General features: G+C 37.6%; 1 protein-coding gene across 1 annotated transcript; it reads right to left on the reverse strand.

The window, feature by feature from the left end:
* Positions 1–2,239: 2,239 nt before the first annotated feature.
* LOC134670885 (uncharacterized) lies at positions 2,240–4,292 on the reverse strand. The gene is made up of 2 exons (XM_063528698.1): positions 3,355–4,292; positions 2,240–2,249 (listed from the first exon to the last, which is right to left on the reverse strand). Exons 1-2 carry the CDS (start codon positions 4,290–4,292, stop codon positions 2,240–2,242), a joined length of 948 nt encoding a protein of 315 aa, XP_063384768.1.
* Positions 4,293–12,064: the final 7,772 nt, after the last annotated feature.

Raw genomic sequence — 12,064 nt, forward strand, 5'->3', positions numbered from 1 at the left:
TAATAAGCGCAATTTCCCTATACGACCTAAACACGTATGGTACGAAAACGTATGGTACTTTACATGTTTTGCAACGGAATCTTACATGTTTGTCCCAAATTGGGATTACGTATTTATTCCACCCAGAATGAGGAGCACTTCAAACCAGCCAAATTTAATCAAAATATAATGAAAAAAAAAACGAAATTGGTCCATATACAAAAAGGATGATGAGAATATATAAAAAGAATGTATTGCTATTATATCACATAGTAGTTTTTGTCATGTAATGTGATTGTGTTATATTTTGACCATTTGACGAAACGTTTAAAATTAACTACTTCTCTTATGACATCGAATTATATGGTTTATTATATTTATTAGTGCATAAAAACTTAATATAATATACATACCTAGAAAAAAAAAACATAATTAAATAACTAACCAATAAAACTTAAAAACTAAGTCTAAAAATAAATAAAACTAATCTTAAAATAAATAATTACAGGAATGGTGCCGTGGATGCTGGCAGCATTTCCTCGCTGTATCGCAATACTTATTCTTTGTGCGAGGAACCTGCCAGATCTGCGGTCACCAGTGGCGTCTGCTATTCTTTTGGATAGATCCTTAAAAAGCGTAGACGCGTTCGGACCCCACAGGCCATTATATGGTTTTACATGTAATGTAGTCTTGGAGTTTATTTTTAGCAAATTGCCAACATTTTGCACACCTTTGAAGTTGCAGTCGTCCATAGGCTACGATGGCTGCTTGCCATCATATGTTTGGCAAACAAACCAACGTGGTATTTAAATAAAAATTTGGCAAGTAATCACGAAGAGATAACCTCAAAAATCACAAAACATAATAGGGGTCATCCATTAATTACGTCACACGTTTAGGGGGAGGGAGGGGGTCAAGAAAATGTGACATATTGTGACATGGGGGAGGGGGGAGACACAAACTTTGTGACGTCACTTTAACTTCATCAGTAACCGAAAATTTATTTAAATTATTTAGTTCGCTGTACATTTAAATAACAAGTTTTTAAAACGAAAATAGTTTTTAATCGTTTAATTTTCTTTCCTAAGCAGTTTTGGGTTATAAAATTACTAATATTTATATCGTCAAAAATATTTTGATAAAATATTAATAATACTTAGGTACTTACTTAATTCGATTTGGCGATTTCGTAGAAAAAATGTGACGTCACACTAGGGGGGGAGGGGTTTGCCAAATGTGACCAAGTGTGACAAGGGGGGGGAGGGGTCCAAAAACCTAGAAATTGGTGTGACGTAATTAATGGATGACCCCATATGAATAAATGACATAAACATTCAATCAAAACTTAAACTGCTAGGTTCGAGTTTTGTATTACCTACCAGTAGTTTCAATTATTTTTAAGACTTCTCAGAAAGGAAGTGACTTGTACAGTCAACTGTACAAACATGAGTGCACACTAGAGATGCAACGGATAGTTGTTGGCTAGATACCGGATATTCGGCCTGACAATCGGCCGAATATCCGGTATCCGGCCGCCGAATATTCGGCCAGCGGAACTATACCTACATTTCGGTTTTTCAGGTGCGCATTCTGCAGGTTTGACCTGTTTCCTAAACGTAAACTAGTAAACGTTCGCGCGGACTCATTTCTAGGTTCGAAATGAATGCGCGTGCATGTCAGTGGAATGATTAAATTGTTTTAAAATATTAAACAAGTACGATCATGACCGTGTCTGTTTCTTAAATCCAATTAGTTTACTCCGAAATCAAGCAATGTTACTATCCGGTATACCTACTATCCGGTATCCGGCCGGTAGTAAAATAACGGCTGGATAGGCCGGACACCGGATAGTAACTGGATATCCGGTGCATCTCTAATTTGTACAGTTGACTGTACAATTATTTAGTTACTCCTGTTGAGACCTAACATTCCAAATGTATGTAAAACTACACCCGACTCTAACCTCTAACTTTCCATTTATGTAAATAAATAAATAAAAACTAAATGAACAATACAATCTAAAACTCTTAAGTACAATATTTGTGACAAACTCATACAGTTCAATTAAAACTTAATTTTATGATGTTTTTTTTTTATTAAAGACATGATTTATTTGATATTCATACTTTTAAATGACTATTTTTTATAAATAGTCGGGGTCTATAGATTTAACTAAAACTATTAATTATTATTTGATAGTGTAGGATTTTTTATTAAAAATTTACAGTCGGGGGCAGAAGGATCTAAGCGAACGAGGTGATCAAAATGACCTGAACACAATTTTGTTGTTAAGAGAATAAAAGTCTGTGTAGATCTTTCTAGACACCTTACCCGCTTACCCACTTATGCTGCTAAGGGCCACTTGCACCATTCCATTAACCCGGGGTTAACTGGTTAAACCTGGAGTTACCATGGTTACCAGTACAATATGACACTTAACGGTTTAACCGGTTAACCCTGGGTTAGTGGTATGCAAGTGGCGCTAACTGTACAATGTTTCGAGTCTTATGAGGCTTCGGAGTTAAAATGTGATCCAAGTTAACATGATATTTAGTACAACTTAAGTTAAAATAATTGTAGGTTTTTAATTTTTTAAGGTTTTTCCTTTTAAGTTAAAGTAAGTTAGATCTTAATTAATGTTAAGAACAAGTTGTCCAGTTTAGTTTTAAGAGATTATCTGTGTAATAATATTTATGTCCATTATGTATTTGGCTAGTTTATATAGATTTAAACAGCTCTCTGATATGTTACATACAAGCTATGCAAGCACAAAAGAGAGAGAAAACAGAAAATAATAAAAGGTACAGTCAGCAGCAGAAGTTGCTAAGCGGGCGAAGTATTCAAAATTACCTTGTCACGCTCTTAGAGCGGGGCCACACTGGCGTTTTGCGAGCAAGTTGAAAGCGAGGCGACCGCGAAACCTCGCCACTCGCCTCGCTTTCAACTCGCTCACAAATCGCCAGTGTGGCCGCGTCCTTATTCTCTTAACAATAAAGCCGCGTCAAGATCATTTTGAACACCTCGCCCGCTTAGCAACTTCTGCTGCTGACGGTATAATGAATGAATGAAAACATTTATTTTCAGGCAACTATTGGCCCATAGATAAATACCTTAAAACTAGCATACATATTAATACAAAATATATCTTAAAACTAAAAACACAATTATGGCTGCGATGCAGTTCGCAACCCCGCAGTGTCAGGGAGCCGGCCGCGGAACCGACGGAACTTGACACCCTTCGGCCAAAACTCCTCCTTGGTGAAGGTCGCTAGATGTTCAGTCGGAACGCTCAGCACAAAAGAATTAAAATTCACACTGTGTCGAGATTCCAACTTCACGGCCCTCAGGATGAATCCGGACTTGACTCGTACATACTTCACGATCTCCTCGACCTTCGTAAGGTAGTGTAATCGGGACACATACAGCAGCGTCGTCGGTGTTGCGGGACGCAGCAAATGGTTAGGTCCAGTCGGTGCGGTACCGCACTGATTCGGACGAGCTGACTTCTTTCTCCTCTCCACCTTCTTGAAGCCATCTCTGTCGCATCCCGACTCTTTAAGAGTCAGCTGTGACCGATCCTTGTGAACAGGTTCACGAAGGCTCTGTACCCCTTTCTTCGGCCGCTGCTTAGACTTGGACACAGCAGGCGGCTTAGCGGCGGTGGCAGCGTAGGAACGTTTTGGGGTCAACGTACTCTCGCGTGACGTGCGCGTCTCCGGTGACGTAGACGGGCGGGCGGCGGGGCGCGGGTCGGCGGTCGCCTGCTCAGCAATCGCCGACGCATCCAAATTCGCGGACTCGAAACCGCCGATGGACGCATTCCGCGCAACGTGACACACGGCTATGCTAGAGTTATCTGACCTACATTCCGAACTAGCACTACGTATTAACGCTAATTCGGAACGTAGTTCACTGATGGTATTATTCGATACCTCCAACTTAGCCTGCATTTCAGCCAGACTGTCCTTCAGGAAAATTATATCCTTTAGCAGCCTGGAAACGTCAACATGGTCCAACGAGACGACAGGTAGCCGATGTAGGTCCTTCGCCACGAAAGAGGGCATGTTTGATGAATCGGTCCCCTTGAACACCGAGATGATGTCCCGTAGACTCTTCACGCCTCCATCTCTTCGTCGTGATGGCATTTCGTCGGCTTTGCCGAGCGTCTGGTAGAGCAGCGCCTTGCCACTACATATGTCCTCCTCCTGGAAGCTGGACTTGCAGATCTGCACGATGCTGGTCTCATCCAAAGTCACGGTGGCATTTTGAATAAATGCCAACAACTCGTTGACTACGACTTGTGGTGAAGTCATAGCGGGTAAGTAGGCAGCGGCTATTGCCGCGCGGTTCGCGAATTTTAAAATTCGTGCAGTGCACTACGGCACGACCGCTTCCGGCCGCGCATTGCAACGCACTGTATAAAGAATACAAGGATCAAAAAGCTGATAAATACCGTGAGATGTATTCGAGTTTGAATATGCTTATAGGTAGAGTTGACAGCGATTTTGATAACCCAGACGGTGCAAGTGTTATTTTAAACGTCAAACTTCTATGAAATTATGACGTTTAATTAACACTTGCACAGTCTAGGCTAATCAAATCGCTGCCAACATAGCTTGGCCTAACTATTATGTTCTATATGTCATGTATTGTTTTTCTTGACTTTACATGAGTGTGACTTTGAGATGTTACAAATGACTATGACATGATTCTATGACATACCGAGTGCTAGATAAATAAGATAAAGAGAGAAAGAAGTGAATGTGTAAATGTGTATGTGTGAGTAAAGGTAGTTAAAAATATAGTAGAATCCGCTTATAATGACATCGAAGGGAAGTGACAAACACGTCATACTAAGCGGATGTCATATAAAATATAGTTGTACAACTTATTATTTTTGTTATGTTTTCCAAATTAATCTCAAATTCCTTTGTGAGAAATAAGTTTTATTAAACTTGTAACAAATATCAACTTGTCACTGATGATCAAAACTAAAATACCTTACACGCCACGAGCGCACCAAACGTCCTCGCAGGGAAAGACGTGGTGACGGCCACGAAAACCAGCATAAGTGTCAGTATAACCGGACATAATTTCATGAAAATGGGATTTTTCGGTCATAGTAAGCGATTTGTCACTATAAGCGAAGTCATCTTATCCGAATTTGTCACTAAGAATTTTATATGAAAACCAAACTTCGCACAGTAATTACGTCATAGTAAGCGGTTGGTCAGTTTAACCTCCTAAGGCCCAGCCATACAAATGACAAATGCAAAATTTGTCACAGAAATTTGAACCTACATTGTAGGAAATAGAGTTGATTTTGCGTTGTTCAAAAACTGCACGAAGCAAAGCAAAAGCAACTGTGTTCCAATCGAATATGATTTAAATTTCATTAAACTGAATAAGTACCTTGACCCTTACCTTGCTTACCTTGTTGGTAAGGAGCTTGGGCCTTAGGAGGATAAGCGGAGTCATAATAAACGGATTCTACTGTATAAGAGTTAGGTCGTACAGTACAGTCGCGCTCACAAAGATCTTTACAAGAGCGGTAATTAACAGTTCGCACTATACCTGCCTATGTCGATTTTTTTTCGATACAAGTACGAAAAGTGGGTAGTTCGCAACTCGTGTCGATATAAAATCCCTTTGGTAGTGTTTTAATTTATCGCTACTCCTTGCGATTTTCCTACTTTTCGCGTTTGTATCGTAAATGTATAGTCACCTGCAATAATATGTTACACAACGAAGGACTCAAAAATATCTGACACGATCTTATTTGTAGCCATGAGAGCGGGTCACATATTTTTGCGGCCTTCGAAGAGTAACATATTATTGCAGGTGACTGTATAGTACAGTCACCTGCGATAATATGTTACTCTTACACGCCTCTAAAGGGGCCCACAGATTACCAGTTCGCCGGGCGATAACAGCCTGTCAGTTGTTCGCCATTCGCCACTGTCACCTTTTCTGATTTAAGAATCTGATAACAAGGCCATGTAAATATATTTTTGGAACATTGGCTTGTAAAGACGTTTGTAAACTCTACCGTACATAATTTAATAACAAACAGTCCTAATTAATGAAGTCGGATCAAGTAGGTAATTACTTAATGTATGAGGTACGAAATTGAATGTTTTATATGTATGGATTGACATTTATAAGAACGAATTGGCATTTTATAAGTATTGTCATTTGATAAACATGAATTGATAATTTTTAATTAGTGTGAATTAGCAATTCATATGGAGTCTTGGGTAATACGGGCGATTTTGTACAAAATTTATTGATGCCATCATACTTAAGTATTTAAATTAAAAAAATACAGGTCGCACTACATTACCTAATCGGAGAATCGGTTGAGAAATACATACGAAAGCATTTTTGTTCAAGCTGAAATGGAGATCTATGCTGGCGCTCGGTCAAATACAAAGTTAATAGACGATAAAAGCGCAACCATCATATCCGTATTTATTTGTGAAATTAGCTTAATGACCTTTGAATAACAGGCTGCCCGTATTACTAACAAGTTTTCTAATAAATAAAAATAACTAATTCAAAATTTAATTGGTGCTCGATAAGTGAATGCCAAAATAGCTAGAAATGTTCTAATTACGAATAAAATACTAGGGTAATTTGCCAGTAACTGGCCACCCTAAACTAAAAATTAATTCTATTCTCCTATAAACAGAAATCGGTTTAGTATAAGGTGGCTATAGTTATTGACACCTGTGGCCAGTTACTGGCGAATTACCCTAGTTATTTGATAATTTATGGTGTGCTTTAGAATGAGATTCAGACTAAATAACATGTGTGTTGTGCTTTATGCTTACGATAGACTTAAAATACCACAGATTTTAGCTAAGAAAAAATCGGCCAAGTGCGAGTCAGACTCGCGCACAAAGGGTTCCGTATCTGTACCATAACGCACAAAACGGCAATAAAATCACGTTTGTTGTTTGGGAGCCCAACTTAAATATTTATTAGTATTTGTTGTTATAGCGTCGGTGTGTGATCATCAGTCTGTGAAAATTTCAACTGCCTATAGCTATCACGGTTTGCATTGTCAAAGGTTTGCATAGATGGCGCCATCATGGCTTGCCCCTTTTTCTATGAGATTTGGCTTAACACATTCAGTGCCGAAAACCGGACTATCGGGTATTTTATGATTTCGTTCCCAGGCCGGACGACCCGATAGTCGGGATCGCGGTACTACTGCTTTATACCACGAAATTGTAGTGGCCTGACGCGGATGTCTTGTTTGACTGGGTGGCAATGAAGGTGTTAACCCCTTTATTCATAAAACTTGACGGGCCTGATTTAGTTAAATCCCTGTCTTACAAATGCATAAGGCAACATGACAGATAAAGACAAACTATTCATACTTAATTCAGGCCTATAACCGCGAATATCGAAGTTCGCAAATTGCGGGCATTTTTCTCTGTCACTCTAATTACGCCTTCATTGGAGTAAAAGAGAAAGATCCCCGCAATTTGCGAATTTCGGTTTTCGCGGTAGCCCCTCTGGCCAGTAACGCGTTTATGAGTAACGCCATAAGTATAAGTCGACGTCTAAGATGTGTTTATGATTTTGCACCTTACGCCTTTATAATAAGGTGGAAAATGTAAACATATATTTGACATCGACTGTTATATGTAATTCAATACGTGAGTCGAGTCGGATTTATAATGTAAATAATATATAAATTATTCTCTTAATGATCGCCGAATTATGATCTAAAGTATGTTTGTTTGATTGTGATGTATTCATTAGAATCATTAGATATAAATTTAAGGATATTAAATGTAGCTTTAATTTTCAATTAATGTTTTACCATTTGATTTAATTTTTTACGATATTATACAATTACGGCATAATAAAAAAAGCTATTGTATTCACGTGGTTTTATTCATTCTATTTTGAAATATTGTTTACTCTTTTTAGAAAATAGTATGTAATATTATGACCATAGTATATGACATAATATGACAAGAAACAACTATGTAAGTATATGTAGGTAGGTACCTATTTTGCCTTCTGCGTAGCGTTGTGCTATTCACAAATAATATATAATGTAATGTTAATGATGTTCTTGCCTATTTTAACTAGACCTCAAGATTAGATAACCGCAGGTCAGACTTAAGCTGATCTGTCCTGAATGCTGGATTCAGGCGACACTCATACGTATGCAGCAAATAAAACGCCATATTAGTTTAAAAATTGTTTTATAAAACATAATAAATACAGGCTTCAACATAATTACAACAAATAAGGTGGGTACGCTTGAAAAGTGAAGTATCAGGACGGCAAGTGTCTTACAAATTGGTGTTCACATACATTGATACTAGAATTAAAAACACTTCAATTCAATAATATAATAATGTCAAACAGTGGGACACTGGGTCACAATCACAACAGAACTGTCATAATGACTATACACAGATGAAGAGTAAAATTCAATACATTTTCAAACTTGTAGCACAGTCTATACAGTCGTTCGACGAGGGGAGACGAGTGGGGGGGTCGCGCGCACCCGAGCTGCATACATCGCTGTCATATCATACTAGCTCGGTACACGTCAAACGCCGTCAAACCTCTGTTACTTTTTACACTGTGCTTGTAGGAAAACACGAAAAAGCCAAAATACTATAATGCTGCATTATGGTCGTTATAATCAATGTGTAGCGAACACCAGTTTAACAATGCATTAATCTTAAAAATAATTACACACATGAACATTTGCCTTTATCATTTACATCACTAAATTAATAATTAATAGGTATCCGAGAGTTAGCTTAAGACCCTTATTTTAAAGTAAATAAGGTACAAAGTCGTAGCTCTAGAATTTTGTGGTAAAAATGTACTAAAAATTGTTAGGAAAAACGGTAAGCCATTGCGGAACTAGGCAGCAACATGATGCTGTAAAAACAGAACTAAAATTAATATAAAAAAATCTAGTTTAAAAGAACTCGACTGCATTTAAAAAACTTCAAAATCTTTTGAGTCGTGAGTAACTTTATTGTATTAAAATTTGTAATTTTGCTACCTAGTTACTCAACGGCTTATTTTATAGCACTAGTAATAAAATAGTTTGTGACGTAATACGAAGTCTTAAAGTTAAAATGCTTTGTGAATTGCACTGCTCCTTTGATGGTTGATAAAAATGACTAGTATAGCGATAAGGGCTCTTATAAGGCTAAGCAGTATTGATTTTTTTAAATTTCCTAATTCTGAATGTAAATGTATAAAAATTAAGTTTAAGATTATTTTTTACATAGTTAAACCCTTAATTTGTTTTTAATTTAATCAATTCATTGTGTAACGCAGTCGTATATTACTTTCGTTACACAATGGAATGAATTGTGGACAAATTAAGTCTGCAGGAACCTGCAACTATTTTTCTGATGAGAAACTTTTAAAACTAGCAAAAACGACTCTAAAATGTATACATACAGGGTGATTTCTGGGTCGTGATCCAGAACCACTTTTTCTGACTCTGTAAATGATCCACATTATCATATGGTAGTATTTGATTAAAAGATAATTACTTTAATTATTCTTATTTTTCAAGTAAAAATTATGTTATACTAAGTAATTATGGTCACCCTATGACTTTTGACATACGCTGTATGGAAAGCGACAAAACGTCACATTGAGTAGGGTCACCAAATTGTATGCAAAAATGTTTTTTTCCTACTTGCCATCTGGAAGATAATCATCATTATTGGTGATAAACAATAATTAACAACATCATTAGGCTCATCTTTGGATTCTGTATGATGTCTGGCTCTCTTGCTCCACGACCCCGAAATCACCCTGTATAGTAGTTGCACGCTCTTTAAGTCTTTTTTACTTAGTACAAACAGCAACACTACTAACTGTACATAGGTGGACCTTATTACAAAAGGCATAAGGTCCACCGATGTACAGTTAACAGTATTTATATCGGAGCATCGTGAATCGTTAATAATGGCGTAAGCGCCATCGACAATAAGGTCCCTTTTCATAGATAACGTCACATTTATATATTTGTTGAATTATTTAATTGTTTAAAATCATTCCAAGCCTTATAAGAGCGTAGTTAAAAAATACAATGATAAAGCGTAATAGTTACGAGATTCGTTTACAAACTAAACCTTAACCCGAAATCGAGTACTTGTTGAATAAAGCGTACGCAAGGCATTCTTGGTTAAATAATTTCTAAAATACTCATTATTCTGTACAAAGAGTAAATAAAACTCTATTTTGTATGTATTCATGCAATTGTAAAATCTAAATTGCGGGAGTAACTGAATATCCAGATTTTTGGTTATTCTGACTTTTTCGAGGTTTAAAAAAAATACAAGGATTAATTCGTTCCTTTGTGTAACGAAAATTTCCTCACTTATTTTTACGGACATTTTTGTTACACAGTGGAATTACTTTGTAGACGAAATTATCTAGTGAATTAATCTTATGTATTTTTTTTTATTAAAGGCCTGTGCATACCGGATGCGTGTGTAGACGTGTACGTGCGCGTTGTAACTTGCAATATACAGATCCTTTGAGAGACGGCACACCGCATGCGTGACGTGTGCGTGCACGGTTCCAACATTTAAGCGCACGTGCACATCTTCGCACACGCATTCGGTGCGCTCTTGACTTAACCTTGCAATGAATTATGAACAACAGTAAATTATACAACAGTGTGCTGTTCAAAGAACTACATCTCGCAAAGGTGCAAAAGTAGTGGAACGGAATTCATCTGGCATTTTACGTACAGTCGCCATCAGATATATCGGAGCAGCTAAAGCGCTCACAAATATCTGAACACGCCTCTATTGTCGGGGCGTTAGAGTGCGTGTTCAGATATTGTGAACACCTTGGCCGCTCCGATATATCTGATGGCGACCGTACAAAATAGTTATAGAATCTTAAGTTTACCATCTGAATTAACCTTGCGGCTTAATTCTAACTAGTTTATACAATCGGAGTCATTTTCAGAATCACTATAATTTCAGTTTTTAAGCTTAGCTAAATGAAAAGTGGAAAAATTCACTGTCTCGAGCGAAACTCGAACTCGCAACTCTTGTTCTCTAGCCCGTCGCTCTGCCAACCAAGTTACCGAGACTTCACTCGATGACAGCGAATATTTCTACCATATCACTCATATGCGCCTTAGGGAGGCGCCTAGTGACACCTACTGTAAGAGAATTACACTTCTTAAACGGCCGGAGTTCCAAGTCATATTACTCTTTGTATTACCAACGTACGTAATTCCGTTCCACTTTATATGTACTAAAATTAGGTAAACAGTGTAAACACATTAAAATATCTCAACAATAAATAAACTTATACTAATACTATGCGAACGTTTCCAGTACAGATTATGGTCGTAGCTTTTGACAGTGTCTGTTTTTTTCAAATGGATAACAAAGTTCATCATATGCTTAGGGCCAGTTGCACTATAGCCTGGGGTTAAGCGGTTAAACCTGTAGCCCAGTCTCAAATTGTACTGGTAATCATGGTAACTCCAGATTTAACCGGTTAACCCCGGGTTAGTGAATGGTGCAAGTGGCTCTTACAGATCCGGATAGAATTCTATTAACATTTAGTCAGCCTATTAAAGTCAGACCAAGTTAACTCTGCACAAACTTTAAATGGAAATACTACCATAAACGTTAAATTCATTTATGATGCCATCTGGCACATCGGCTGCGTGTGCGTAAACGTGTTAGATGTTGGAGCCGTGCACGCACACGTCACGTAAGCGGTGTGCCGTCTCTCGTAAGAATCCGTGTATTACAACGCGCAGATGCACGTGTACGCACACGCATCCGATGTGCACAAACCTTTCTAGTTGTACTTATATTGGTGACACTGTTACCATGACAACAATACGATAATAGTGAACCGTTGAGAAAATAGATCTAATTCACATAGTCTTCAAAATATCTTACACGAATTACAGTTTTGCACGGAAATCCTAATTAGAATTAATTGTCTTTTTTAATAGTCTTTTTGATCGCACGATTTTGATGTCTTAGTAAAAATTAAAATGTGTCTAGTACGTGCGCTTTTTTAATAGTGGCATTTTTGGTGTTGT

The sequence above is a fragment of the Cydia fagiglandana genome, chromosome 14, assembly GCF_963556715.1.
Source record: "Cydia fagiglandana chromosome 14, ilCydFagi1.1, whole genome shotgun sequence".
Taxonomy (NCBI): domain Eukaryota; kingdom Metazoa; phylum Arthropoda; class Insecta; order Lepidoptera; family Tortricidae; genus Cydia; species Cydia fagiglandana.

Bases quoted from the DNA above. Each gene is read 5' to 3' on its own strand.
- LOC134670885 (XM_063528698.1), bottom strand. From the start codon at position 4,292: ATGACTTCACCACAAGTCGTAGTCAACGAGTTGTTGGCATTTATTCAA.